This window comes from Sarcophilus harrisii, chromosome 2, assembly GCF_902635505.1.
Source record: "Sarcophilus harrisii chromosome 2, mSarHar1.11, whole genome shotgun sequence".
Taxonomy (NCBI): Eukaryota; Metazoa; Chordata; class Mammalia; order Dasyuromorphia; family Dasyuridae; genus Sarcophilus; species Sarcophilus harrisii.
Window position 1 is genome coordinate 559,955,304 of NC_045427.1, and position 24,345 is coordinate 559,979,648.

Consider the following 24,345-nt stretch of genomic DNA (forward strand, 5'->3'; position numbering starts at 1 on the left):
ACACAAGATTTTGCAAGGAATGTTGAAAATTATGCATATGTTTTGAAAATAAAAATTCTTATAAAAAGAATAAACTTGTTGCCCATTTTTTCTAAGTATTAGCAAATATAGTTTTAAAAATTTTATTTTTATAATTGATATCTTTTGTTTCTATAACATCCTTTTTAAATTGTTGCATATATCCCTTGAACCTTGCCTATGAAGTTAAAGGGCCATTTCTTTTAGCAATTTTTTTAAAAGATAAAGAAAAAAAATAGATCAGAAAAATAAATACATTCATCAAGTCTGACAGCCTTTGTGTTATTCCACACCCCATGGTCTCTCACCTTTTCAAAGAGGTGAGGAAAATACATTTTCTCAACTATTCTCTGGTATCAAGGGTATAATTACACAGTTGAATTAACATTGCTATGCACACTGTAAGCAGTGACAAACAACTACTTACTTTACTGACTCTTCTTTTGCTACTTTAACATTTGAGAAGGGTTGGTCATAAACTTTTCTGTAGATATCTGGGAGCTCCAACATTCTTGCAATTTGAACATTCCACACTGGATCATCTACTTTATCTATCAGGAAATGGAAAAATGCTATAGCAATTATACCGAAGTCTGCTCTCCCCTGTGGCAAAGGTACTACATGGAGCAATGATAAATGAGGCCCTTAGTGGCTCTCCTAGTATATCACACTAGGGGATTACTAATGCTGAGATACATTCATTGGTTCCCAAGTGTTCTCCATGAGGGAATACAACTCTTCTATTATCTAACTGACTACTAGAGGAATGCTTTGGGATGGAGAAAACTGCAACAGAATATGACTGTCAATAGGGTTTTCTCTTTCTTCTCCCTTCCTTCCTTCTTTCCTCCCTTCTTGTCTCCCTATCCCATCCAGGCTGGAATTATAGGGGCTACTCACAATCCTGATCCCATTAATTGGCATAAGAGCTTCACCTTGTTCTCTTTCCATCCTGGGTTAATTTGCCCCTCTTTATACGATCTGGTCATATCTCTCTCCTGGGAGCTCATCCTGTTAATGCAGGACTTAGTGAAGATACCTGATTGCCTGGTCGCCACTTCAACTTAGAACTTCTGACTTCAAGAGACCTGGTCTCAGCCTCCCCACTAGGAGGAATTACAGGCATGTCCCACCATGTCCTTCAAAAAGTGATTTTCACCTTTGGGATTTCCAAAGGAACAACTACTGGAACAATGCAAAAGGTGTCCTACACATAACCTTAAGCTATCATGCTAATGATTAACCAATTTCTTTCTAAATGAATAGAATTAACAGTACACAGCAAGACTTAATCTTAATATACTCCACAAATGAATAAATATAAATTATATTATAAATTTATACTTCATAATTTATAGTATAAGCATATACTATAAAGTGATACACTCTATAAATGTAGAGTGACTATCCTTAGATAGTCTTAGATAGCTATTCTAATCCAAATCTCAAAAGCATTTTCACAGTTATATATTAGACATGACCAAAATCAGACATTATGACTTGAAGGCTGGTCTTGGAATCAGGAAGGTTCAGGTCCTGCCTCTGACTCATATTAGTTGTGTGACTCTTAATCTCTTACATGCAATGGTACTTAGAAGTTACAAATCTACACTGGTGGAGGGGATTTCCATAATGAGAATTCTCTATGTGTATGAAACCATGGGCTGAGATCCCAATGTCAATATTATTACCAAAACCCAAGAATAATGCAAACTCATATGAGTCTATTATCATCCTTAAAAATCAAATGAAGAAATAGTATTCGTCTGTAGGAATTTTGAGTTAATTTACATCAATTTAAGTTGCAAGTATTTGTTTCTGAAAGAAGATTTTTTTTAATCTCAATTTTAACCAAAGTATCCACTACTTACAATACAGGGAAGCATGGATCTCTCGTTGCTCTCTGTAAACACGAACATATCCTCTCATTCGAACAACATCCCCGATTTCCAATTTAGTTTTCTTATCTATGCTTTCTTGTAGTTTCCTAAACAGTGAGGTTAAATTCTGCCCACCAGCCATACTGGAGCAAACTAAAAAAAGAGAGACAAAAAAATAAATAAATAAATAAATTTCATGTATTTAATGAAAAAAAAAAAAAAAAAAAAAAAAAAAAAAACCCCAAACAAAAAAACCACCAAAAGCCTGAACAAAAACCTTATAAAGTTGATTACTACTATTTTCTGCTTACTTTTTTTGAGGGAGGCGGGAGAGGGAATAACTATTATCAATATTTATTATATTTGTAATTTGTTATTTTAATGCAGGAAATCCACTAAACTTTTCATGGTTTCAATTTGTTAATGATGAAAAAAAAAAAAAAAACACCTTGCTATAGTGGTTTTAAAAAAAAAAGTCTTCAATCAGGTTTAAATAAGTCAACATTTTGAGCAGATAGTATATAATAAGACTGTATGTAAGTGAGGATAGAAAAGTATAAATGAAATTGTACAATATTTCAGAGTCTGATTCTTTTTGTACAGCAAAATAACGTTTTGGTCATGTATACTTATTGTGTATCTAATTTATATTTTAATGTATTTAACATCTACCAGTCATCCTGCCATCTGGGGGAGGGGATGGGGGGTAAGAGGTGAAAAATTGGAACAAGAGGTTTGGAAATTGTTAATGCTGTAAAGTTACCCATGCATATATCCTGTAAATAAAAGGCTATTAAATAAAAATTTAAAAAAAGAAAAAAAAAGAAAAGTATAAATGAAATAATTTTCCCTCTTAAGGGATTTCTATTGTTTTGGAGAGAGCACAAACTACATATAAATACAAAATTTCAAGGGGGAGAGAAAGAGAGACAGAGACAGAGAGAGAGAGAAGAGAGGGAGACAGAGACAAAGATAAAAACAGAGAGATAAATAGATAGAGACAGAGACACAGAGAGACAAAGGGAGAGACAAAAGAGACAGAAAGCACAAAGGAATTTTATTTCACATATAGGGATTATATCTTTTCTCACTATCCACATGATCACTAGATGCCACCCAGAGATTTCTACAAATCCTAAAGCAGATTCTCACAATTAGCATCAAGTTGGATATTGGTTTAAATATTGTTTTAGCATGCCTTTGGAAATAGGGGTTCTTAACCTTTCCTGTATATAGTTATCTGTCATTGTGACTTTCCCTATTATAGTTACAAAATATTGTTGGTCAGCATAAGGAATTACTGTAAATGGGAATTTGGGGGGAATTTTATGGAAGCCACAGATATCACAAAAAATGTTTAGAGATCCAGAAATGCCTATCCCAAATTTTATAATAAGGTATTATAAATACCCCCTAAAAGAAAAAGAGAAAAATTGAGACTTCTCTGGTATAAAAGGAGGGCCAAAAACTTTTATGCATATTTTTGAGATCACAGTGCCCTGCAATGTGGAAGGAATGGCTTAATTGGCATAATTATTTGTAGACAGGATAAAATGAGGGATAATATCACAAGGAAGGCATTAAGATTAAGGAGGGAAAGACTTCTTGCATAAGATGGAACTTTGGCTAAGAATTGAAGGAAGCCAAGGAAGTTAAAGAGGTGGAAATGAGGAGGGAGAGAATTCCAGGAATAGGAGACAATTAAGGAAAATGCTCAGAACAAAGAGATTTAGTATTGTGTTGGAGGAACAGCGAGGGAGCTGGTATCAGTGAATCACAGAGTATGTGGAAGGAAGGAAGGTGTAAGAGGACTAGAAATGTAGGAAAGGGTCAGGTTATGAAGTTTAATTAGAGAATTTTATATTTCATTCTGGAGAGGAAAGAGAGCATTAGAGTTTATTAATGATGTGTGGGAATTGGGGGTGGTGGAGCAATAGAAAAGGAAATGATCAGACCTGCTTTTTAAGAAAATCAATTTCGAGGATGACAGGGAGAGGCTGGGGGCAGGAAGACCAGACAGCAGTTTACTGAAATAATCCAGGCCCGGGCATATATGAGAAATGTTAGAAAGATAGAAACAAGTGGACTTGACAACCAACTGACTATGGGAAGTGAAAGAGTGAGAAGTAACAAGGCCCAGTCAAGTATGATACTAAGAAGTAAGGATGAACTGCTACAGCTAGGTGATGGCTCAAGGAGAAAAGGTTTAGTACAGAAGGTACTAACATAAAGATCCCAACTAGATTCAATGGCCTGGTCTTTGGGAGAACTCTACCCAGACAGAAGGCAAGCAACAGTGAATCCAGAAGGTACCACTTTCCCTCTAACTGTGACGGCCTCAGGAAACAAGAACTTAACAGAGGCTGAAGATAGAAATGGCCAGCCTGGACCACAGACAAAACTCAGAACTAGGTCCGTCAACATGAAAATGCATAACTGACAACAGGTATAACTGTAAAAGTAAACAGCATTACTCAGTCAGTTCCATGGCTACTTTAAATTTGATGAGAAAGAAGGTTACCCATATAACCAGAGGATATTTATGGAATACATACGCACTTTGTATATAATTGCTACACATGATATTATGGTTCTATATGACCAACATATATGGGTTACAGAACACTTTTTTTTTTTTGCTATATTATACAAACTTTGCTACATTTTCTGTTAATATGTGTGTATCTATTGAGTTCCTTTATGCAATCTAAATATTAGGTTACTGTATCAATAGATAAAGAATTTATTAAGCGCCCACCAAATGTCAGGGACTGTGAAAGAGTCTGGAGATAAAAATACAAAGAAAGAAATAATCCTTGTTCTCAAAAAATTTATGTTCTAAGAGAAAGATAAGGGAGACAGGAACAGGAAAGGAAGAAAAGAATTTGGAACTCAAAATTAAAAAAAAATCCACCAAATAAATGTGTAAAAATTATTTTGATAGATAATTAGGGGAAATTATATAGAGAGAACATAAAGAAATACATTTATACTTATTTTGAACAGTAATATAAAATTCTTCATAATAAATAAATACAAAACATTATGCTATCCTTTATATGAGACAGTATATGACATGTTTTCATGAGATTTATGTATTTAGTTGACAGTAATTTTATGTTTTATTGTTCTATATGCTAAATAGTTTCCTTATATATATCATGTTTGCTGCACAGAATTCTAATGCTGTTCACATGTAATATGTATTTATTTTCTTGTCTGGGACTATGTTAGTTCAGGCATTCACCATTTTTCACCCAGATTACCGCAATGGCCTTTGAATTGGTCTTCCTGCCTCATGTCTCTCCCTACTCCAAGACTGTCCCATACGGCTGCCAAAGTGATTCTGCTAAGGTACAGATCTGACCATATTACCCACTTAGTTAATAAGCTACGGCAGTTCTCTATTACATTTAGATCAAAAACAGCTCCTTATTAAAGGAGAGCAAAATAATAGCATAATCAACAAACTAGTCAATAAGCATTTATTAAAGCCTGGTGCTTAGAATATGCTAGGTGCTGTGCTAGTGATGAAAAGACGAAAGTGAAATATTTCTGGTCATCAAAGAGCTTACACTCAATCTAGTTGATGGATAAGGGATGACAATAACATAATATCTATAGCCATATACAACATACAAAATTTTTAAAAAGGCAATAGAAGTTGGGCAGATCAGGAAATACTTCACATAAAAAGTAATGTTTGAACTGATTCTTAAAGGAAGAAAGGAATTCCAAGAAAATGAAGAGAGAAGGGAGAGTATTCCAATGTCTGTCAGACAATGTCCAATAAAAGAGGACACAATAATGAGAGACAGAGTGTTGTATATAAAAACAGAAAGAAAGACACTTTTTTCTAGAAGATGCTGCACAAGAAGGGGAGCAATTTCCAGTGAGTCTAGAGAAAGATAACTTCATCAGGCAGTGAAAGGCTTTAAATTCCTAACAGAAGACTTTATAGGTTAGACAATAGGAAGTTAGTGCAGTCGTTTGAGATCAATCTGGCAGAAGTATGGAGGAAAGAATGAAAAGAAAAGACATTTGAGACAGGGACAGCAAGTAGAAAGCCAAAAATCATGGCAAGAGCTGATAGGGATCTGAACTAAGGTAACTGTACATAACAGCAGTGAGAAGGAACTAAGGGAGTGAGAGAAAGAGAAATGGCTCTTTCTAGATGCCAGCTTCTTAAACTGTGGATTGCAATCCCATATGGGGTCTCATAACTGAATGTGAGGTCATGAAATAATGATTATTTATTAATAAATGTTTGATCTATATACCTATATACCAAAGATCACACAAAAATTGGTTGGACAAAAAAAGGTTGTAAGTGGAAAAAGTTTAAGAAGCCTTAGTATAGACCAAGAGCTTTTCTCCAGCACTCAGTCACTGACTAAGGACTTGTAAATGAAGGGGTGTTTCCTTATGGCTGTGACTAGCTCACTCCAGTACTAGGACTTCCAAATGAATGTGCTGTAAGGCTAGGTAGGGAAAGAGAAGCCATATAGAATCAAATATGGGATTGCAGCCAACATTTCCATGCTTGTTCTTAATTTTTTTTTCTGAAAAGCTCAGCATATCCCAGGGTTCCCTACCATCTCCCATAAGTATCTCCTCTTACTGTGTTGCACAGACAAAAGATTAATTATATGGCAAGAAAACTGGAGGAAGGAAAATTCGTTCATATTTTGCTTAAGATGCAAGGGTAATTAATGAAGTATTGAACTCAAATTGAAACCTATAGGTTGGGAGAAAGATTTTGGAATATTTTCTGTTATTTTTTTTTCTCATTCTTCCCTTTACTTTTCTATTTTAAGTATTTTGTCTCTTTGTTGCAATACTAGCACACTGTCTATACTGGCTGGTGAAATTCAAAAGAAATCAGGCATTCAGGAATAACAGAACTGAGTAGTCAAAGCTAGTTGCAGTCACCTATAACTTGTGAAATCTTACATGTCTAACACTAAGGTGTTATATGTGAAAAAGAAGAGAGCCCAATGCTGTAAATATTAAACTTATATTGTTTAAATATATCCAAATTTTCCTCCTCTTGCTTACATCCATAGATATGTTTTTAAATATCTGTTGTTATTGTTCATTTCCAGCCAATGACATAGTAGCTTAACTCATGGTAGTGTGTGTGTGTACATACATATATATGTATGTATGTATTTGCTGATGACAACAAAGAGAAAACTAAGAAGATACCCATCAGTTGAGGAATAGCTGAATTAATTTTAACATATGAAAATTACTGTACAATAAGAAATGGCAAAATAGTTTCAGAGAAATCTGTATGAATATATATGTATACTTATATATGTATATATGAATGAATGCAGAATGAACTGTGCAGAATCCAGAACAATTCATGACACTATTATTAATACCATTTAAAAATTTTTGAAAGATGTAAAGATTATGATCAATGCAATGATCAACCATAATTTCAGACAATTAACAATAAAATATGCTACCCATCCTCTAATAGATACTATAGATTAAGAGAACAGAATGAAAAATTGATTTTTTTGGATGTGGCCAACATGGGAATTAGTTTTTCTGGACCATAGGTATTTATTATATCTGCCCCCCCACTACTACCATGGGGATGAATGTGGAGGTGGGAAAATCAAGATTTGATCATTTAAAAATTAATTTAATTATAAAAATAAGCACTTGCTACCTAATATGATATAATGAGAAAGAGTCATGAGTTTGGAATCAAAAGTTGTAGGCCTGTAGCTCTGCTCCTTTGGGGCCCTTGTGTAAAACCCTGACAGGCCTGACCAAGGCAGAAAGGGGAACGAATAGTATGTAGGAAACACTGTCTAAGGACAGTGACTGTTCCACTGCTTCAGGTTGGGCAGTGAAGGGAGTCAGAGAAAGAAGCAGGGAATTAATGCATCTTGGATCAAAATGGACCCCAATTTGGTGGGGAGAATGCACGCAGTGAACATCTGTGAGAAGCACAGTGCAGCTGCAGCCACTGATGTTTGGTCTTGGCTCTCTTCCCCCTTGTGTCTCCATTATGCTCCATGAGCTGTCCCTGGTGTCTGCTGGTCCAGGGTCAGGGCTCACACCCTCCTGGACAGTCCCCAGAAAACCAATGAGACAGAAACGCGACTTAAATAATGAAGCTGGGGTGCCTTGTGAATCACCCTAGCTAAGTTACTGAAGATTTCTCATTCCATGAGAGGGCTGTTTAGGGAGCTTTGGGGACATGTAACAACAATTGTTGTTGGGTTTCCCTGTCATTCTGGGGTCTGGAGGAGGGGTGGAGAGGGCAGGAAATTACAGCCATTACCAGCTCAGCTCAGCTTAGCTCAGCAGGGACACAATGTTGCAGCTTCCACTTGATGCCCCTCCCATACCAGCTGCATCAAATGAGCTTCTGATTATATCCCTGTACATTTCCTGGTGACAGCATAAGACTTCTGCATTCCTTGGGCAATGACCACTAGTCTTCAACCATCTTTGCAAAGGATGAAAATTATTTTGTTATGGAAAATTAGGAAGGACTGTACTGACCTATTACTATCCTTGAGAAAGGAGGGAAGCCCTCTATTTGGGGACTTCCAAAATCTTGAGGCAGACTTCTGGACAATGTCTGAATATGGGACACTGCAGTTTCCATGCTGATATAAAGCAAGCAGTTGCACTTTTGTTTACATAAATTCCACCAACTTAACTTATAGCCACTTGAGTATTAGCAAAAGTGGTACACACAGAAATTTTTAAAGAGAAGTTAACTGGGTCAGAGCAAAAGCAGAACTGTAAAAAGAGATAAGCACTAAGATTTCTCCTCCGGCCTGAGTGGCAGGGGACCACAGCAAAACTGCATATGCTGTCAGATGTGGTTACTTTTGGGAGTGTTTTGGGTCAATTGTTTTTCTCTGTTACATAGGAAGAGTAGACTTTGGCAGGTGATTGAGAGTAAATGTATTTCCAGAAATGGTTGTGATGTAAAAACAAAAGGCATCAACAAAAGTGTTTTTAATATAGGAATTCTTTTTTTTTTTTTTTTAAAGGAAGAACATCCTTCTGCAGATTATCTGAAATGTCTGATGAGATTGTTTCTAGTTCTCTATTCAACATCAAGATTAAAATATAAAATTCTGGGGCAGCTAGTTGGTGCAGATAGAGCACCAGCCCTGAAGTCAGGAGAGCCTGAGTTCAAATCCGACCTCAGACACTTAACATTTCCTGGCTGTGGGACCCTGGGCAAGTCACTTAACCCCAATTGCCTCAGCAGAAACAAACAAACAAAAAAATATATATATATATATATATATAAATTCTGTTTGACATTTTAAAGCCCATCATAATCTGACTCCTTCCTACTTTTCCAATCTCCTTATATCTTACTCTTTCAAATACTCTGTGGTCCAGTTGCATTGGTCTCCAAACTATTACTTACACGTGACAAGCCATCTTTCAAGTCCCAGCATTTTCACTGACTGTTGGCCATCTCTCTCCTCACTTCCCTTCCCTGGCTTCCTTCAAATCTCAGTAAAAGTCCTACCTCGTGCAAGAGATTCTTTTTCTAAGTCTTCCTTAATCTTCCCTCTGGGACTCTCTCAGTTCTTTCTGTCTCTCTCACACTCTATCTGTCTGTCTCTGTCTCTATTTCTCTCTCTGTCTCTCACATTCTCTCTCTGTCACCACTCCCATATATATGGCTATATAGCTACATACATACATACATATCTCTCTATACATATTTAGGTATGAGAAGAGACATACATATTATATATGTCTATATTTTATAGAAAGGGTTTACAGTTTCTATCCAGGTTTTTTGCATCTTTTCTTCTTCATTACACCATGAGCTCCTTGAGAGCAGGGGCTGGTTTTATCTTTCTTTGGATTCTCAGCATGTGGCCAATGGCGCAGTACGCAGGACTGCTGCCAAACTCTTGATAGCCATTATGGAGTTTTCTGGGCAAAGACATTGGAGTAGTTTACCAATGGAGGTTAAGTGACTTTCTCAGGGTCACACAGTTAATAAATGTCTGAAGCTGGATTTGAACTCAGGTCTTAGTAAGTACTTATTGTTTCTTAACTTGATTGGACAAACAGAAACACCAGAATAGGAGCTCAATTTAGGCTTAAGATAAAATGAGAATACAGACTGACAGGCAAGAAAGCCCTTAAAGCTAAAGGCTGGATGATGCAGTGTTTGGCATTCAAATATTTAAAATTAAATATTAAAAAAAAAAAAAAGTCTCTTTCTCTCCCCCTGCTTGTCAAGATGATATTTCTCAGATTCCTTTCCTCATAACAACCTAAAATAGCTCACATTTACACTGTCCTTTAAAAAGCAAGGTTGCACATCCTTGTTTGCTTGGTGGCCTGTGGAAACTTGAACTTCTTGTATGTTTAGATATTTTACTTATTGTAGGTAAGACAGCAAGGCAAAGTAGAGAAAGAACTGGCCTCAAAGCAGAGAAAACTTGCATTCCTTACAGAACATTTAATGTTACCATATTTGATCATTAGAAATAGGGTTTTTTACCTACATCCCAGGAAAAGGAAACTCCAAGAAGTGGAGTCAAAATAGATGACATTGGAAAGAATATTCACATTAAAATTGATTTCAGGAAAATATGGCGTGAAGGAGAGATAAAAGTAATTTTTTCTGCAAATTGTTATTCAAGTTATCCCAACATAATTAATAAACTAAAGATTCCTTAAACAGTATTATGATAAGTCTTATCTGTCACTTACAGAAGTCATAAGTTTTAATTGATTTTATTCAAATCATGACGTATCTGACTTTTAACTCAACACAAAATGGTTTCAATAAATGTCCCTTTGGAAAAGGTTTTCTAATTTAATGAGACATAGGTTCTAATTTCTTAGATGCTGCTTAGAAATTCCCAATCCAGGAACTCTGGATATCTGGGCACCCACGGAGTTATTCCTAGGGATCTATAAATGGATAAGTAGATTTCTACAGACTGAATACTGTATTATATATTTATGGATTAGTATTGTTCAAAACTATGTAGATACTGAGTCATAAAATATAAGTCCATTTAAAAATATTACTGAATTCTTATTAGTTTTTTTCCCTGCCCTCCTCTCCCTTCATACCTTCCTATATTCCTGCCCTCCTTTCTTTCTCTTCCTTTCCAGACATGAGATAACAACTGGAGTATTTTGCTCAAGAAACAATTGAACCAACTCTAAACATACTTAAACAAGCTGTTGAAATTAAAAAAAAAAAAAAAAAGAAATATATAAATGAATGGCAACTGACATAGACTAATACCATATCCTAAGGAAATATAATAGTTGTGACTCAATCAATATACTAAGACCAAATAAGTCTAGAAACCACCTTTGCTAGGAAACATTTATCTTCTTGCTAATCAGAGGCATAGTAAAGTTAAGGAAAATACCAATTAAGAATATAAATTCATATGTAAAATTTTATGAAAGAAGATGGTAGTAGAAGAGAAGCTCTGCTTCCTAAAACCCCCAAAAGAAGTAAAGCTAAGGAAAAAGCAATTTTACACAAAGTATGGTGAGAGACCTAAACAAATCAGAGATTGGAGGCATTTACTACATAGTGGGGGAAAAAAATCATAAGATCTGAGTTCAAATGCCAGCTCTACCATTATTACCTTTGTGATTTTGGAAAAATTCTTTAACCTTTCTGTTTTTAGTTTCCTCATCTATAAAATGAAAGGGTTGGATCAGATGATCTCACAGGTCCCTTCTATTTCTAAATCTATGGTTATATGAAACCTTACACACTTAATTATGTGAAATAATTTTCCCTGACCTTCTTTTCCCTTCCCTTTCAAGGGTATTTCTGTTCTCTTCCTTTTCCATTCTTCTTTCAAGATCATTAAGATTTAATTAACTTCCAGAACTTTTGTCTAACTAGACTCTCTCTCTGACCCCTAATGATGACAGAGTTTAGAGGGGGAAAACAATTTGCTTACTTTTTCATCTCTACAAAATCTTTATCAGAATAATCTACATATTCATCAAGGGTATCCTAGATGAATGAATATGAAGGAAAAAGGGCAGAACTTCATAAGAGACATTCTAAAACAAACCTCATCTTTACAATCACCCAACTGAAAAATACAGAGAATAAAAGACTCTACTGTACTTACTGTTTGTTGACTATAAAAAAAGCATTTTCTTTGGCACATCAAAATGCTTACTTAGTCAACAAAGTGTCTACTATAAATATGCCAAGACTAAAGATTTCCTGAAGAAGAAAAAAATGTAACTAGTGATAACTCTGAGCACCTGATTATTGGAATTTGATTGTCTATTCAGCAAGGGTTTTTGGCACTATTGTTTTAGAGAACAGTCAGCATATAACCCAAGTGGAAAAGGGACTGATTCCTTCCATATGATGAAATTATACAAATATTTGTGGTCTGTAGTCCGGAGGTCATGTAAAGATAAAACTGGAAAATAGAAATGCTCTATTAATATTCAAATATCAGTTAGAGTAAAGAGAACACATTAGGACAATTAACATCACAGTCCCTAATGTGTTATATGATGAGGAACATGTGGCATCAAAAGACACAAAGATGGGAAATGCTTTTAATTCCTTCCTTCCTTCTTTCTTCCTTTCCACATAGGGTATCATATCTACAGATGCTCTTAAAAGCATCTTTTTCCTTCTCCTTTGCACCTCTGAACCCACCCCCCAAGATATCTTGAGGTTTACTGACTTGATTTCTTTCTTAAAGACTATGCCTTAGCAGCCCTATTCGTAGTGACTAGAAACTGGAAACTGAGTGGATGCCCATCAACTGGAGAATGGCTGAATAAATTGTGGTATATGAATGTTATAGAATTTTATTGTTCTGTTTTTAGAAATGACAAACAGGATGATTTCAGAGAGGCCTGGGGAGATTTACATGAACTGATGCTAAGTGAAATGAGCAGAACCAGTACACAGCAACAACAAGATTATACAGTCCTCCCTCACTTAAATACAATTCACTTGCATGTTGTGACATCACTTCCCTGATATCATGGAACTCTTCAAGAATGAAGGACAAACAACAATATATCTTCAAATAGTTGAAAGTCAGATGGTCACACAAAGGACAATGAAGAGGTATATGGAGGCTGCTTCATAGTGAGCAGACTGACACATATCATCATCATATAATTTTTTTAATGAAGTGATTTCAATAGTCAATAAACATTCATTAAGTCCCTACTATGGTCAGGTACTGTTCTAAATACTAAGAGATATAAATATGAAAAAAAAAAGTCTTTGCCTTTAAGGGGCATACATTCTAATAGGGGAAGATAGCATATTAAAAGTGAAAAGCTGGGGGGGAAGTGAAAAAATTTGGAAAAGTCTCATATCAGCCCAGGCAGGTGAGAAATGAAAAGATGACTAAGTTGAGATCCCTCTTTAGGTGGAAATTTTAAAGCTCATGGCTTCACCCTCCAACCCCCCAAAGAAAGGTAAAAGGTAGTGATGAGGTAGTGTACCAACGTTGTTGAACTCCTGCATGGTGATGAGATTTTCCCAATAATAAACTTTCTAGGGCATATGAAAAAGCCAGAGAAATCCCAGAGTAATATAGCAAGGTGAGAAAAAAAAAATGATGTAAATAATATCATCAGTGAGCTACAAGACTAGAAAAGAATAAAATGTCAAAGAATAAAGGATTACTTGATAATAATCTGTGTAATCCATAGAGATCCAAAAAATATCAAGAAGACTAAAACCCTCACTTGATCCACCCATATCTGCTGGCTACTCTCCTGTGTGGCTCCCATCTTTCATGACAGAACTGCTAGGGAATGTTATTTATTATCAATGATTCTATTTCCCTTTTTTTCACACTCCTCTTGTTTTCTGCAGTCTGTCTTCTGACTTTATTTTATCACTCATATGGAATACTCCTTGCTCCTCATGATCACTTCCTGGTTCTCCATCTACCACCATTACTTGGTAACCTCTCTTCCTCTAAGGGTCACTTGATCCATTTTTATGACCCAATCAAATTTCTGATGACAGACATCTAACCAGCCTGTCATTCTTAAATGAGTTCAATGCCTGGTTAAAAGTTTTCTCTCCTCCCCAAATCCTAGAGAGCCTTCAAATACACATTGACATTTCTCAACTTCCTTCTCTATCTTACCTCAACACACATTGTGGTGGTCACCTCCTGGATCCTGCCATTATACCCACAAATGTTCCATATCCATGTTCATGAACTCTGAAATTCTTTTATCTGATCATAATCTGTTGTCACCTCAATCTTTATGCCTTGCATTTCCCAACACTTTCTTAATTCTCCCTGGGGCCTTCAGTCCCTCAACCACTCAGTTCTTCATAAGTCATCACCCTTGCACTGATTATACTTCCCTCCCTTCCTCATCTGGATTGTTTGGTGAACCAGTTCAATGAGACACTTCCATTTTCTCTCACATCTCTTGCCCCCTTATTCTACTGCTGCTCTTGTCCTGTCTCATTCTTGGATTACTTCCACCATCTATTGCTTTCATTTTTACTCATGTTTCTGAACAAAGCTGGAGAAAATCATGGAACCAAACTGACAGAGTCCATTATCAATTTATGTTACATAATCTCAACTGGGTTTTCATTGCATCAAAGCAAACTTTACATCTCTCAGTCATTTCACTATCCTACTCACCACAACAAAGCTTTCCATTCCTCTTTCAATTGTTCAAGGCTCCTCCAACCCCCACTCTTTTAGATGGGAAACATGCCCAATATGTCACTGAAAAAACCCAGACATTTGCAGAGAGCCCCTCCTTTTCTGTTGCTCCTCATCTCACTAAGCTGCTTTTAACTACTATCTCCTCCTTCCCTTAGGGTTCATATGAAGAAATGGACCTTTTTTGTCAAGGCAAATCCCTCCCCATGCATGAGTGATCCCATTCCAACCTGTCTCCCCTGGCAGAGACTACTAGTTCTCCACTATGTACAAACATGACCATATTGCCTCCACTCTCAAAAAACCCTCATCTAACTCATCCATACCGGCTAGCTAATGTCCTATTTGTCTCCTCCTTTTCAAAGCTAAATTCTATGGGCGTATGTGTTTATACTCAATGCCTCAATTTTCTTTCCTCTGATTCTCTTAATGCTCTACAGTCTATTTTCTGACCTCATCATTCAACTACAACTGCTCTCCTTACCATTTATTTCCTAATTACCAAACATCAATTTTTTCTTTTTCTTCAAAAAAATTTTGTTTGTTTGTTTGTTTTAAGAGATGGCTCTCTGGGATAGGAGAAATCTAGGCAATGTAAAAACAAAATATAAAAATCAAAATCTATTTTTTAAAAAAAGTTATTTTCTAAGCAATGTTTTTAGATGTTCCCCAAAAGCTAATAGTCTACCCACTCATAGATGACAGAATGCCTGGTACATGATGTGGAGCACATAACAGATCAGAGATGCTGGTGTCATGGCAACTCATGACTTTGTAGAATTTAGGAATGCTACCATGTAGATAAGTGCTATTTCAGAGTGATATTCCTCTGGCCAAACCACATGATCTTATGCTGAACTAGAATAGTTCTGTCCCATTCAGTAATTGCCCTGAATAACAAAGACCCAGCACTGCTGGATGTTCACAGCATACTGCCGGTATTTCCATTAGTGTTGATGGAAATAAGCCCTAAATGGATGGAAAGAAGAATCATGAGAATGTCAGTGAACAAACCCGATCAGTTACATTACACTACATTATCAGCTTTCAGAGCAGCAGCAGAAGCTTTAAGTGTGTCACTGACAGCCGACAAAACCCAATGGAGTCATCTGAAAATACAGGCTTAAATACCATTTTGATTCATTTATACAAATACAATGTATTGGTTAAATCAAAGGTGAATAAATGTGGCAAATTAATATTGTCTTACCTGTAGATGACTTGGTACCTTGTGAGCTTTTCCAGCAGATGCAGTTTATAACTCCTGTACTGTCATCCACTATAAGAGAAACAAATACAGTACATCAGAGATGGTAACTTTCCTTGCATGGCAAGCATGCTATTATTAAAAATACTTTTGTGCTTTTGTCAGTGACAGTGAAAAGAATAAATTATTTATATTACTTTTCCCCCAAGAGATAAATACCTTAATCTAGTATAAAACACTTATTCAAATTCCCATACCTCCAGATAATTCTCACCAGAACCCTAATACAAACCATTTATCTGCATGTCAAAGTTTGTATCCATTGTAAACATTTCTCTTTGAACTCTGCTAATTTTTTACATTACAGAAATCAGCTGCACAAATTGTACCTTTCCTGTACCCCACTAACCTTAGACTCTCAATATTCTTGCCTTCCCCAAGTAGGGTCCTTAGAAAGTAAGTGTCAATTTTAGTCTCAAGTGTTCATAGACAAATGAGTTAGTTAAAACAAAATATTGTCATAATTATTTATATCCTACATTGAAAAGACCACCATATGAAGTCTAGGGTTTTGTGCTATCTTATTATTATCACAGAAAAGAGCCTTGAGAAAAAAAAAAATGAAGGCTCTGTATTTCTTCCTGAGATATTTTCCACTAATTTAATTAATACAGAGAATGTAAGAAGTACTTTGAGCTCTTCAGATGAAAAACTACAAAAGGTAAACAATACATAATAAGCACATTATTTCACAGTTTTATTCCTAAATGCTCATACAAATGTGTACATGGACATACAAAGTTCCATTTTACAAATAATAATAATACTGATCATAAAATATTGTTTTCTTTTGGAACCCTGTGGGTTCAACAGACAGAAGAGTTGAAGTGACAGGAATAGGCAAGAACTTTTTGGAAAAGATAGAGAGCATATGGAGCAGAGGTCATATGGAGCTCTTGACATATTAGAAGGGGATAATTGAAGAAGAGTGTATTTTGAGGCATTAGCCCAGGGCCTTCTCCAGGGCAGAAAATAAAGGAGACTCAAGCATCATTCTGACCATTCCCCTAAGCTACATAACCTTCAACATACTGCTCGAACAAGGGTCTGCTGGTCTGGTTGCCTAAGTTTTAGAACATTTTTTCTTTTTTGATAATGACATGTTGGAGGGGTGTGGAAAAATTGGGACTCTAATGCATTATTGGGGAGTTGCAAACTAATCCAACCATTCTGGAGAATAATTTTTGAACTATGTCCAAACTGTCATATCCTTTGATCTAGAAGTGTCTCTAATAGGTCTGTATCCCAAAGACATCATAAAAAAAGGGAAAAGGACCCACATGTGCAAAAATGTTTGTAGTGGCCCTTTTTGTAGTACCAAGGAATTGGAAACTGAATGGGTACCCATCAGATGGAGAATGGCCAAATAAATTGTACTATATAAGTGTAATGGAATTATTGTTCTATAAAAAATGATGAGCAGGCTGATTTCAGAAAAACCTGGAAAGACTTATATGAACTAATGCTGAGTGGACTGAGTAGAACCAGAACATTATACATAATAACAGTAAAATTATGAGATGGTCAAGTATGATAGATATAACTCTTCTCAGCAATACAATGATCCAAGACAATTCCAATAGATTTGGGATGGAAAATGCCATTCATATTTAAAGAGAGAATTATAGAAACTGGATGCAAATCCAAGTGTACTATTTTATTTTTTTTTGCATTGTTACTGGTTCTTTATTTTTTTAATAGTATTTTATTTTTCCAAATACATGAAAACATAGTTTTCAACATTCATTTCTGTAAGACTTTGTCTTCCAAATTATTTTTTCTACACACACAATTCAACATAGAATTTAAATTTAAACATATTTCCATATTTATCATGTTGTACAAGAATAATCAGACCAAAAGGGAAAAAATCACGAGAAAGAAAAAAGCAAACAAACAAAAAAAGGTGAAAATACTATGCAAAACCCTGTGTTCCTAATTTTTTTCCCTCTTTCTTCTCTTCCCTCTCCCCAAAATGACAAGTAATCCAATATAGGTTAAACACATGCAATTCTTTTAAACTTATTTCTATATTTGGCAGTAATATGCAAGAAAAAGCAGAAAAGAACAAAAAAGGAAGCAAACAACAACAAGGAAAAAGCTGAAAATACTATGTGTAGATTTACATCGAGACTCCATAGTTCCTTTTCTGGATGTCAATGGTATTTTCTATCCCAAATCCGTTGGATCTGTTTGGGATCACTACATTGCTAAAAAGAGCCAAATCCATCAGAGCTGATCATCACATAATCTTCTTGTTACTGTGTACAATATTCTCTTGTTTCTGTTCACTTCACTCAGTGTCAATTCATGTAAATCTTGCCAGAATCTTCTGAAATCAGCCTCAAGCATATTATTTTCACCTTTTATTTTGATTTGCTTTTCTTTCTCATGGTTTTTTTTCCTTTTGTTCTGATTTTTTTTTACAACATGAATAATATAGAAATATGTTTTAAATAACTGTACATGTATAATATTACTTGCTATCTTAGGGAAGGAAAAAATAACAGGGAGGGAAAAAATTCGAATTCAAAATCTTACAAAAATGAATGTGAAACCTATTGTTATATGTAATTTTAAAAATAAAATAGATTAATTTTAAAAATAAATTTAAGAATAATCAAAAAACAAAATATTTCAAATTACAAAGAATAACAAAAGAGAGGGAGGATCTACCTATGATTTTATCAGTGTAAAGGACTTCAGTATAAAAGAAAGAAGGAAGAAAATAAGCACTTATTAAAAGCTTATTTTGTGCTAGGTATTGTGCTAAATACTTGACAAATATTATCTCATTTAATCCTAGAAGGTAGATGTTATTATTCCCATTTTACAATAGAGAAAACTAAGGCAGACAGAGATTAAAGTACTTGCCCAGGATAACACAGCTAGTAAGTGTCTAAGACGAGTGTTGAATTTTGGTCAATTTAGCTCAAGGTCCAATGCTACCAAGCTGACTTTTTCCCCAGAACAAAAAAAAAAAAAAAAAAAAGAAAAAGTTCTGTTCTTTAGGAATTTATAGAGAAACAACATGCAAACAACCACATACAAACAAGATTTTAAAAAAGACAGTGCAGATAATCATCAGAGGGAAGGCGTGAGTATTTTGGAGCTGAGGAAAGGCTTCTTTGTGGGTATGATTTCAACAGGGACTTGAAGGTAGCCAGGAAGGCTGAAGACAGAAATAAACACAGAAAGAATTCTAGGCATGATGAATAGCAGTAAAAATGCAATGTCAGGAGACAGGAGTTTCTAGATTGAGGGACAGAAGGAGGCCAATATTACTGGAATGCAGAATACAAAGGAAGGTGGGAAGGGAAGGGAAGGGGGATAAAGTATAAGATGACTCAAAAGGGAGGAGGGGGCAGTTATAGAGGTTTGAATGCCAGGTTAGCGAGCATAATCTGGGATGAAGATGTAGCAAAGGAAATGGAAATGTTCAGATAGGAAGGAGAACAAAGAAAGTAGTGTCAAGAAAACCTAGTGAGAAAGGAATATTAGGGAGAAGAGGGTGTTTGGGAGTATCAAAGGCTACAGAGAGAAGAACCAAGAGGTCATGACAAGTAGCAATGTGAAGATCACTGGTATCTTTGGAAGAGCAGTTTTAATTGAATGATGAGGCAGGAAGTCAGATGGCAGAGGTAAGAAGAAGGTAAGAAGTAAGGAAATTAGATTAGATTAGAGATGTTTTAATGACACTCTTTATGTTTTTTTTTTTTTAACTGCCCCACCTTCCCCTAATAGATGTAACACTTGAAACAAATAAATCAATTCAAGCAAAACAAAATAACTCATTGACCATATCTGAAAATGTATATATCATTACGTATGTAATGATATGTGGCCTCTTTGTCTAGAACTTTCTTGCAAAGCCAACTGTAAGTGTTGGCTATAATAGACCAATTATTTTATTTCAGGATGAAATAAAAATCAGAATGTGTTCAAATTAATTTTTAAAAAAACAACTAAGTTTTCTCTATTCTTTCTTTTTATTCATAATTTTGCATAAACTCATCTGCAGGATACTTGAGTTATTCTGTTTTTGTGACACAGGAAACAGCAGACCTGGCATGGGATTCTGCTTGGCAGGCATCAATCTTTTAAATAAAGCCAATCTAGATAGGGTAGGGAAAATGTTTTAAAATATTTTTACAAGGTAACTAAAAAGAACAAAGATAATGACTGACAAACCAAGTTGAAGGAACTGGGTGAGAACTGGAATCTGAAAACAGGAAAATCTATTTGTTGCTTAAGAGATTGTTTTGGCCCCAACAATGATTGAAAATTGAAATCATTGATCCAAACATTATTACATATCTGGACAAACTTTTGTTGGTACCTTGTGTCTCCCTCGTGATTTATCAGTATGGGGGACTCCTGATGTGGAAACTCCTTCATCAAAGCAGAGAAGCAACTTATTTGTAACTTACAGCCCCAGAGAACTGTCTGGAGCACTGGGAGATTATGGTCCCTGACAATCACATAGCTAGTATACATTAAAGGCAGGACTTAAACCCAGGTCTTTCTAATTACAAGGCCAGCCCTCTAGTCACTCAACCACATTTCTGGCCACTTCATAACTAATTTCTGTGTCTTTCGCAATTACTATCCTTTCCTTATTTCCTCCTCTTAATTTCTCCGGTTTCCTTCAAGGCTCAGCTTAAACCCCACTTTTGCAAGAAATCTTTCCTCATCTCTCCAATTCCTAGTGCCTTCCCCTTGGAGATTACCTTACCCCTACCCTTTATAAACCTTGTAAATGTCTGGTTATTTACATGTTACTTTCTCCCTTTAGAAGGGGAAGAAGTGTGGTTTTTGCCCTTTTTTGTATCCCCAGAGCTTAACAAAGTGCCTGCCACGTAATAAGTGCTTAGTCAATATTTGTCAACTAACTTCTGTACCCAGAAAATACCGACTCTTAGACAATCTGAAATTCTCTCAAGTTTTCAACTGAGGATAAGGAAATTCTTTGAAGCAGGAGGACATCTGTCTCCCAGGTTTCCAGGCCCCAGTGGAAGACACTGGATGGGACTGATTGGATAAAGTTTTCTCAGTTTGAGGCTAAATCCCATAATCCCTATTCCCAGGGTGGGAAGATTAGGTTTTGAATCCTGGGTTGCAGGGAATCACATGGTCTCTAAAGGTTATCCCTCAGGATATTATAGGAAGTGGTGAGACCTGTGGGAAGCAGACAACATTGGTGACCATTGGTCAAGCATGGTTACTTCCTTTTAGTCTATCCAGTGAAAAGGCTTGGGTCTTTTCCTATTTAGACGGGTGTTCTACTTCTGGCTGGCCAGGTTCAGGAGCACATGGCGGGACCTGGGATGGCTCCTGAGGGTGTGGCTGGGCCTTTCCCTGCAGGGATTAAATAAATGCTTTCTCTTTGTACCTGAAGATGTCTCTGATTAGTTAATTTGGGAAGGGGAGGCTTGCACCCACCCCACACAATACTATTTTAGGCTGTTTGGGCTATGATATTCAAGTCTACTATGGATCATGATAGAGGCCATAAGCAAGTGCTTTTAGATTCTCCATTCAGATTGTTTCTAAAGCCAATTGAGGCCGCTCCTGCTGAATGGATTGGAGGGGGTGTAGATTATCACAGTGCTATGTAAGGCACAACTCTCCAGCTGATGCAATACTAGTTCCTTTCCAGGGCAGCCCTGGTCACCCTTTGTTTTTAGCTGTGAGACAAGTCAAACAGTATGAACAGGAAACAGCCCAAGTATAGCTCCCAATGAGTCAGGCTGACCAAAACTGAGGAAAGAACAGGGAGGGGCAGCCTGGCAGGTATTCATTCTAGAAGCTAAAATAAGGTCTCTGGACGCAGAAACAGAAAGAGCTTTGACTCAGTCAGTAGGAGAGAGTAGGCTTCGAAGTTATTTTCATTCTGAATTATTCCACTATTCCAACACAGCCCTCAAAGCTTTCTTTCTCTTAAGGGCGCCTTCTCTGGGAAAGTTTATTCAAGCATAGTCAAACACCCCAAATCTTTCTTAGATCTTGGTTTATTTTAAGGGAGAGACAGCATCTTTGTTTAAGTCTATGTAACGATTCTTTTAAAAATCAATGTTGGTTTTCTAGAATGTTGAATCTCCAAAGAGTGCTACTGGTATAACAGAAAGAGCACTGGATTTGAAGCCCAAAATCCTGGCATCAAATTCTGGCTCTATCAGTGACTCATTGTACAGCCTTAAACAAGTCCCTTAACGTCTCTGAACCTCAGTTTCATCATCTGAAAAACAGATAAACTATCTCTACCCCTAATTTCACAGGGCAATTATGAGGGTGGAGGGAGAATATGTGCAGCTTTCTCTAAATGACAGCTTTTAGGAGCAATAGCAAAGTCATGATTAACTAGCAAGGCTTAGGACAGAGTTGGTACCTAATGTCCTCAATCAACTGGTCTTAAAAAGAAACCTAAGAAACACATGCTACTGACCTTTCCTATAGATTGACAATAGAGAGGAGGGGGAAATCAGATGACTTTATACAAAGAAATTGCTTCATCACAAACTATTAGAAAATGCTCACTACCGAAATACTTGAGGTCCTCTCCTGTTTCTTCTAGGAACTCCTGGAGGGAAAGGAAATACCTTGTTTCCTATTTTCACTACAGAACATCTAACTCAGGGCTCAGGACAAAGTAGGTCTTTAATAAATACTTGTTTAGATGAGCAAACTGGGAAAAATGAGAAGAGTCCAGCAAGTACCCTTTGTGCTGGAATAAAAGCATATAACACTAAAATAAAAAAAAAAAAAAAAAAAAAAAAAAAACTAGACAAGAAAATCCTCAACAGGGAATACCTAAGCAGACAATCTATACCAGAGTATAATTAGACAATGAGAAAACACAAAAAACTTGAGAAAAATTCTCAAACCCTATAAGTATAAATCAATCTATAGCTAGCAAGCCTAATATATGTCAACAATACATGTGGTAATTTGGCATCTTTTTTTTAATACTGCCAGTGAAAAACACTAAAAACTCTTATGACCTGGCTCCTTCCACCTGTTCCCAGATAGAGCAAAATTTGAAAAGAATACCTCCCACACATATACACCCTAGAAAATTAAAAGGTAAAAATGAGTTCACTTGTCTAAATTTTAGGTACTATTAAATTAAAAATCAAGTTTTCTATAAAAAATTCTCCTGATATCTTCAATATGTCAATTCCAATAAAATCACTACTCTAAGTTCCAGCCAATACCCTGTTTTGGTTTGAAGTCTCACAGTGTGATGTATCACCACACTAAAACAACTGTGGGACAACTTGTTTATATAGCACATTGTAACTTTTGAAATCACTGATCTCACCTAGATAACTTTCATTGATTTCTTTAAATGTGCTAAAATTTTTTAAAAAATTGAAACCAGGGATTTTGTATGCAAAAATACATTGCCTCTCCTGCCCTGCCTTCTTAGAAAGAACATACTAAATATAAATTAACCTTCTCATGATTCCCCAAGGTCTTCATTTTTCATTAATGCTATAATACAACATTTTCAGTAGTGATGGAAATGTGCAGCATTATCTATCCTGACACCAAACAGCTCCTGTTTTCTACCTTCTTTTCAAAGTCTTTTCATGTCCTTTCTCAAATGTCACCCCTCATTGCTAATATCCATGTCTAGTCTAATTTGAAGTCTTACTTTCCCTACAGTTCAAAGATAAAGACTCCCAAAAGGTCTCTCTTACAGAATATAGAATGCAAACTCTAAATGTGTTTACTTTCCATTCCCCAATATTCTTTGAGACAATGTGCAGAGTAATGTCTGGTCAAGTTGGGGTACAACCGTAACAAGAAAACCAAAAAAAACATAACAGATCTTACCTCCATAGCTGTAAAATGACTCTCTCTCTCTCACTCCAACCACTGTCCCCAAAATATCCACTTGTCTTATTGGGTGCCCATTGTAAAAAAATAAACCTGTAAAAAGTAACCAGAAAGTAGGGTCCACATCTTTCATATATCAAGTAGGAAATAAATTATAATGTTAATGTATTGTTAATAGCATTTCCCCCTTTTCTATTAAATTGTTAAATATTCAAGTCCCAGACTCAAATGGATCATAAGAGTCATAGATTCAGAATTGAAAGAGAACTCAAGAAATCATCCAATCTTATAATCTCATTTTAGAGAAGAGGACCTGAGGCCCAGAGACATTAAATGATTTGTTAAATGATTTATCACACAGCAATAATCGGCAGAATTGGGATTTGAACCCAGGTCCTCTGAGTTCACATGTAGTATTCTTCCCAGTTCTTCCCACTTCTGCCACTTGGAATGCCAGATACCAAGAAAAAAATAAAGGAATTCAGAAAAGGATTTTTTTCACTAGTATGAGAGCTAGAGATTAATTTAAAGTAGTTGGAGCTAGGGCCTAGGAAAGAAATATGTATATCACTCTGTTGATTTTGATCAACTCATAGAAATCAAAATGTTTAACTTTAATGTATGAGTCCTAAAAATATCAATATATGGGGGTAAG

At 35.9% G+C, this 24,345-nt stretch overlaps 1 protein-coding gene across 3 annotated transcripts in view; it reads right to left on the reverse strand.

The window, feature by feature from the left end:
• STN1 (STN1 subunit of CST complex) overlaps positions 1 to 24,345 on the reverse strand; it is a 51,957-nt gene that overhangs the window by 24,166 nt on the left and 3,446 nt on the right. For all 3 annotated transcript variants that reach the window (XM_012541463.3, XM_012541470.3, XM_012541473.3), the window contains exons 3-6: positions 23,688 to 23,783; positions 15,792 to 15,860; positions 1,890 to 2,051; positions 446 to 569 (exon numbers count right to left, since the gene is read on the reverse strand). In XM_012541463.3, coding sequence (XP_012396917.1) covers positions 446 to 569; positions 1,890 to 2,051; positions 15,792 to 15,860; positions 23,688 to 23,783 — 451 coding nt within the window. The remainder of the gene's footprint in view (positions 1 to 445; positions 570 to 1,889; positions 2,052 to 15,791; positions 15,861 to 23,687; positions 23,784 to 24,345) is intronic.